Genomic DNA, 6,245 nt, shown 5'->3' on the forward strand with positions numbered 1-6,245 from the left:
TATGCACACACACATACACACAAACATGCACTCACAGCTCAACGTGCACACCGATTTCATGCACGCGCTTCTGAATGCTCGCCCAATCATAAACAGGACCCCCACTGAACTCTACAGCAGTGGTTCCCTCCTTATTTTCCTTAGGGCTCCCCTACTCAGGCCTGAGAAGAGCTGAGCCCCCCAGGACCCACTTGGAAAATTTCAGTCAATTTAGTTTTAAGTGAAAGAATCTGAAAATAAAAGGCACACATACACTTCATCTAGACACAAATCGATGTATAAACTACCCATTATTACAAGTCTATTATGGCCACTCTTGAAAACAACAATAAAGAGGATTTGCTAGTTTTAAGAAAAATCTCTGAATTCTCAAGTTTAAAAAATTGTTGATTACCAAGTTAAAACAAGTAAAAAATTTTTCACTTTAAAAGTTGTAAATGTAAGTGAACCCAAACTTAGTTGGTTCCTCGTAAATTATTGGCCTAACACTATTGTAAATGTAGGATTTTTAAAATTTTGCATTTTTGAATTTCTATTGTCCAAATTTAAGACTCTATAAACTTGGAAATTGCGCATTTTCTTGTAAATATCCTATGTTTTAAACTCTGAAATTCTGAGTGTTTTTTCTTGTAAATAAAAAACTTTATAATCTTATTTTAAACCCCTAAAAATGTGAACTTTTTGCTTAAAAATTCACAAATTCTCTTCATCAACAAGCACTTCAAGGATGGCCTTAATGTGATATGTTCGTACATCTAAATTTGACAACCACAAAGTAGACCCTAAATAATGTAGCTCTATATCAAGAGGAAGATCAGTCTATTTAGAGTGAGATACAGCTCTACATAACCATTACCCATTTCTGTATGGTGTAGAAATTGCTCCATTATGAGTAGAAACATTTCTAAAATTAGAATAAAAAGTAAGGAAAGGAGGGAGGAGAAGATTTGGCACATTTTTCATGGGCGAAACCCACATACTCAGCTTTGCTGCCCATCCCACAAATGCATGTTCCTTACAAATGTGGCACCATTTAAAAGGATAATAAACAGGCTTTCCAACGGTATAAAATTTATTGCCAAGGAGTATTGTTACAACAAGGAAATAATGTACCAAACACAAATTTCCTTACTTTTTGTGCTATGTTTAAAAAGAATGAAAAACAGTTCTGAAAAGACTTAATGTAACACTGTATTGAGAATAAACTAAGGTCTGAATTACTCTGTAGTGAGTGCAATTGATGTAGAGTTGTTTTTATTTTGTTCATTGTGGAGCACATAATCATTTCGAGTTAAATAAAAACACTTTATAGAGTAAAAACAACTCTGAAAACATTACTCTGCAAGCAGAGTAAATTTTACTCCAAATAGACAGGGAACAAATGTTATTTTTTTCAGAGTTAAATTTTACTCAGTTTGAGTAAAATTTACTCAGGTAAATTTACTGTGTACTTTTAAAACCCGCCCCACTCCCACCCAAGCCAACTTTACCCTGAATAATCCATCATAAAACAGCCCAATCTGGCAACACTGCCCCTGAGGGAGGCCTGCCTCACACTTTGAAAAGTGCTTGACCTTTGTGGTTGGTGTTATCCTGTTCCTCATCCATGCTAAGGACACAGAGGAAAAATAACTCTCACGCTGTTTTCTGTTAGAAACAGACCTTAACTCGTCATGTGCCTGTGTATAATTTAGCTCTAAGAAAACCGATGCCAAATACAAACATCTTTTTTTGAGAAAAAACATTTATTAAGGTTCTTTTGAGTCATCAATTCAAGAGTCATCATTGGTGTTACTTTTGATTATAATATTATTTTTACAACATTCAATGTCCAGTTGCCTGGTATTCATTCCATTTTAAGGGGAATAATCATCTAATGTAATATTATATCAAATTACAAACAACTGTTTCATCTGCACCAATAGAAAATTTTGCTGTTTTAAGCTTTAGTATAAAGTTTTAACCCAGATGTGTTTGGTCGTTTTAGGGTGCACCAGTTTAGGTGAGCAGCTTGATCCCCTGTAGCACTGACAGGTGAAATGTTCAGCCCATGTCCTCAGATCAGCAGCAGATGGAAGACCGGCAGCCTCGTACTTCCCATCAGTCTTCTTGATGCTGAAGTCAGCGGGGCTCAGGTGCAGGTAGTGGCCCGAGTCATAGTCCTTCCTGAGGCAGCGGCCATTCCCCTGACACAACACCTCGCTGCAGACGATGGCAGCCGCCGTCACGTTGACAATGTAAGGGTTCATTGTGGACACCAGGTACTCGGACAGAGCTCTACAGGAACCCTGGGGAGAGGAGGTAGGGTTAAAATCAAAGATCAGGGGGAAAAAATGTGGCCATCAGTTGTTCACTACTTTTCATAATGCATTATGGGATAGAATGAGTTCACTATAAACTGAATATCAATGCTCACTCAGATTTCAGACACTACTACAATAAGGCGTCTTCTATGGCATGAATTTTGTGTCAAATTCAAACAAAACATATTATAAACAAAAACAGGTATTTTAAAACAAATGATTAGTCTTTAGATATTGTGAAAACAGATGAAGAAGAAAGCTAAGATTAGATAAGAACAAATTCAGATCACACACAGTACAGTGTCTACAGATACAGCGTTATTTCACATTTGTGAGTTAAGAGAGCAAACACTGCAGAGCAGCAGCCACTTCCTCCCTTAAGAGGAAAGAAGGGCACAATAGATATGTGCTGATTAATGCCTTGTCATCTGTGTTCCCCTTTTTTAGACCTGTGAAGAGAATTAAATGCACATTTTTTGTTATGGCTGCTGAAGCAGACAGAGCCTGACCAATGAGGAGACACGGCTGTGAGCTTTTTACAAGCTACCATCTAATCTGTTTACACATTTACAATCAAGATTAGTGTTACTCTACTTCAGCAGCTATACCAGATAGACTGTTCCATATATACATACACGGTATGGCTAATAAGAAATGGGACTGATACTGTAATACAATTTTACTGAACATAAATGTTCCTTCTGCATCAACACACCGCTGCACTCAGGTCTTCACTGATCAAATCAGTGCAGTAGGTCTTCTTCTGTCTCAGAACTTCTGTGGTTCTTTTCTTAACTTCTGACACAGACTCTAAATTTGTTCTCTGGAGCACAGATCTGATTTTAGAAAAAGGAAAATGTCACACGGGACTAGATCAGGTGAATAAGGAGGGTGGTCGTCACTGTGATTTGTTTTGGTCCAGTATTTACTGAGAGCTCAGTGGGAGCTGGAGTGTTGTCTTGATAAGGAGTGAAATCATTTTTCGCAACCGTGGTCCCTTTCTTCTTTTTTTCTCAGTTTTTCTAGAAGCTGTTTTGTTTTATTGGAATTTTTATATAACCTTTATTTAACCAGGAAAAGAAAATATTAAGATAAAAAATCTCTTATTCAAGTGTGCCAACAAAGTTACAGACTGACAATAAGCAGACATACATATAAGCATAATAGCATACTAGAAACATTAAATAAATATGTAAATATTTGTCAAAATTAGACAAAATTCCTAAAACCCCCATTGATAAAGCAGAACATCTACAAGTCATCCAGCATCCTTTTAAAAGCGACCAATCATGCCAACTCATTGAGTTTCAGATCAAATTTCTGCAGAGGGAGCCACACATTTAACGGCCATTTTTCCAAGTTCAGTTCTGACCCTTAGAAACTATCCTGAGAACAAAGATAGAAGGTTCCAGAGCTCCTCTGACTGATGTAGGTCAGAAGAAAGGAAGGAAGTAGACCGGAATTAGTGTTATACATCAGAAAATGCCAGTTATTTAATCTACGTGCAGACAAAGAAGACCATCACAAGTGCGTACAGCAAACAGTGATGGGTAGGAGCCTTAAAGTAAGTAACACAAACCTCAGGGCCATGACACACAGTAAACTCTGAGACAAGGTGTGCATGTACAAAACATCACCATAGTCCACCACTGACAAAAAATGTTTTCTATTAGTGTTGATTTACTGTTGACCCCTCTGGAACCCACTCCTCCAAAATTATCCCTCTAAGGTCAAAGACAACAGCCAACATGGCCTTGAATTTAGACAGTGTTTGTGGTGTTTTCATGCATTGACTGCTGTTTTGTCTCAGGATGGTATTGGAAGATCCAAGCTTCATTGCATGTTATCGTGGAGCAGTAGTTGAATTAAACGCTTGCTAAAGCCTGTCAGAAGACAAACAACAACATCTTTTCCACCATAAAAACTTTGGTCACCATTGTTAAGAGGCTTGCAGTACAACTAAACCAGTGTTATACGTGAGAGAGAGATAGAATGCTCATTGGTTTGGCCAGGAAAAAATGTTTCCACTCAGAGCTCTGCAAGATGGATCTGACAGACATTCAATCTGAGCTTAGAAAGAAAAAACTGGTATCTACCAGTAGGGACTTTAATAAGCCTACCTTGTTGTCGTAGTCTTTGGTTGCCCCCCACATTATGATCCCTGAAGCTCCCAGAGCTGCAGACTCTCCGATAGTGCTGACCAAGTCAGTCTGTAAAGACAGGACAATTCACAGAGAAGCTTTTAAACCTTATGCTTGAATGAACTTAACCACCATATAAGAAGTTTTAAGACCAGTTTTCTCATTTATGTCATGTAAAATTTGTCATCAGAAAGGGAATTGCTTTAAAAATGTACCAAATTATTTTAGGATATTATTGTCTAAGTAACCTTTTAGGTTGGAAACAATTTCAGACTTTAAAAACATATTTATATGAACTTTCTACTCAGTATGAGGGCTTATGTGAGCCTAGCAAACATATAAAAACTATTAACCCCATAGGATGTTTTACCCTTTTTTTGTTTTATAAATTATTGTTATCAATTATGGTCACTATAATTTGTCTATTTTGACAAGAAAACCTTGTTAATGTCAAAGTGAAAACAGATTTCCTAAGAGTATGTCAATTAATTAAAAATATGCAATGTAAAATAAGTAACTGCATAAATATTCACCCCCTTCAAGTCACTACTCAGTTTATGTGAAGCAAAACCCAAGACTTTTGAGTTAGCAAAAAAAGTGATACTGCCAGTCAGGACTATGTTGCTCTGAATCCAAGCATGTTTGGAGTCGTAAAGTCACTCGTTCTCAATAAATAGGAGAATTTTTAATGGTGTCAGGTCATGTGCATGACCTCACATGTGCATGTAGGGTCATGACGGCAGAAGTCTCATCATTATGATCCCACTGGAAAAAAGGATGCATGAACCTTTGTAGCTGAAAAGATAGGTATTAAGATTGCTTCTTTCATACTGAGTTTTATGGAGAGTCAACATGGAGGGGAAACGATTTAGCATGCATACTCGTACCTCACTCAGGAACACCAGGTTCTGGTCCCGGTACAGTGGCCTTAAGTAGACATAGATTGGTACTGTGTATGGACATTTTGGTAGCTTGGATACCCTCACTGCCTCCTGGACTCGGTTGCGAGCGAACAGGGTGGTCTTTGGGGAGTTCCTCAGGTGCAGGTGGATGTATATGGAGGGGAAGAGGGCGGTGCTCTGCTCCCATAGCCACAGCAGCTGGTTATTCTGCTTTTGCATATCAGCAGGGCACTTCCCTGTGTAGCCGGTATGATTCCAGTTGTAGTTGTAGCAGTCGGGGAACAGGTAGTAGCCCCAGTGCCAGCTCGGGCGCTCTCTGATGCCCAGGGTGATGGTCTCCTCCATGAAGTGCCGCCCGGCTTCCTGGAATTGGCGTTTTGCTTCTGCAGAGATTTTGCTCATCGATGAATATGGATCCATCTGCAAGGTGTGAGCGATGGACAACTTCTGATAAACACGCTTCGATCCCCAGTTCCGGTCCCACAGGGGGCGCCAGGACTCCCAGTCTATGACTACCAACCCAGGAGAGGAATCCTTGGAGATGTACTTTTCTATCTGGCTCTTGGCTTTGGCGAGGTGGGTTTTTAGGTTGCCTTGTTGAGGGACTCCACCGCTGCTAGTCTTGTGTGTTGTGGTGTCAACCTTAGGGTAGAGGCCGAGGCGATGCTCATAGAAGATGGTGAGGAACTGACCATGCACCAGGTTGGGTGTGGTAACGGCCTGGAAGGCTGAAGTGTCTAGGTGGATTTGGAATTTTCTACACTTTTCTGTTGGAATATTCCAAGTGGCGATGAAGGGGTGACCCTCGATCAGCGGGGGCTCTGTAGGGGGCAGTGTGAGGACTGGGGAAGTAAAGAGGACGACGCAGGAGAGAATGAGCAGGACTGTCATGATAGCTC

The 6,245-nt window shown here is 39.6% G+C and overlaps 1 protein-coding gene across 1 annotated transcript; it reads right to left on the reverse strand.

Annotated features, from left to right (window-relative positions):
• Positions 1 to 1,675: 1,675 nt before the first annotated feature.
• LOC121515413 (hyaluronidase PH-20-like) lies at positions 1,676 to 6,245 on the reverse strand. The gene is made up of 3 exons (XM_041796167.1): positions 5,332 to 6,245; positions 4,424 to 4,513; positions 1,676 to 2,288 (listed from the first exon to the last, which is right to left on the reverse strand). The coding sequence occupies exons 1-3, from the start codon at positions 6,235 to 6,237 to the stop codon at positions 1,947 to 1,949; spliced, it is 1,338 nt and encodes a 445-aa protein (XP_041652101.1). The 5' UTR covers positions 6,238 to 6,245; the 3' UTR covers positions 1,676 to 1,946.

The sequence above is a fragment of the Cheilinus undulatus genome, linkage group 9, assembly GCF_018320785.1.
Source record: "Cheilinus undulatus linkage group 9, ASM1832078v1, whole genome shotgun sequence".
In the NCBI taxonomy this organism is placed as follows: Eukaryota; Metazoa; Chordata; class Actinopteri; order Labriformes; family Labridae; genus Cheilinus; species Cheilinus undulatus.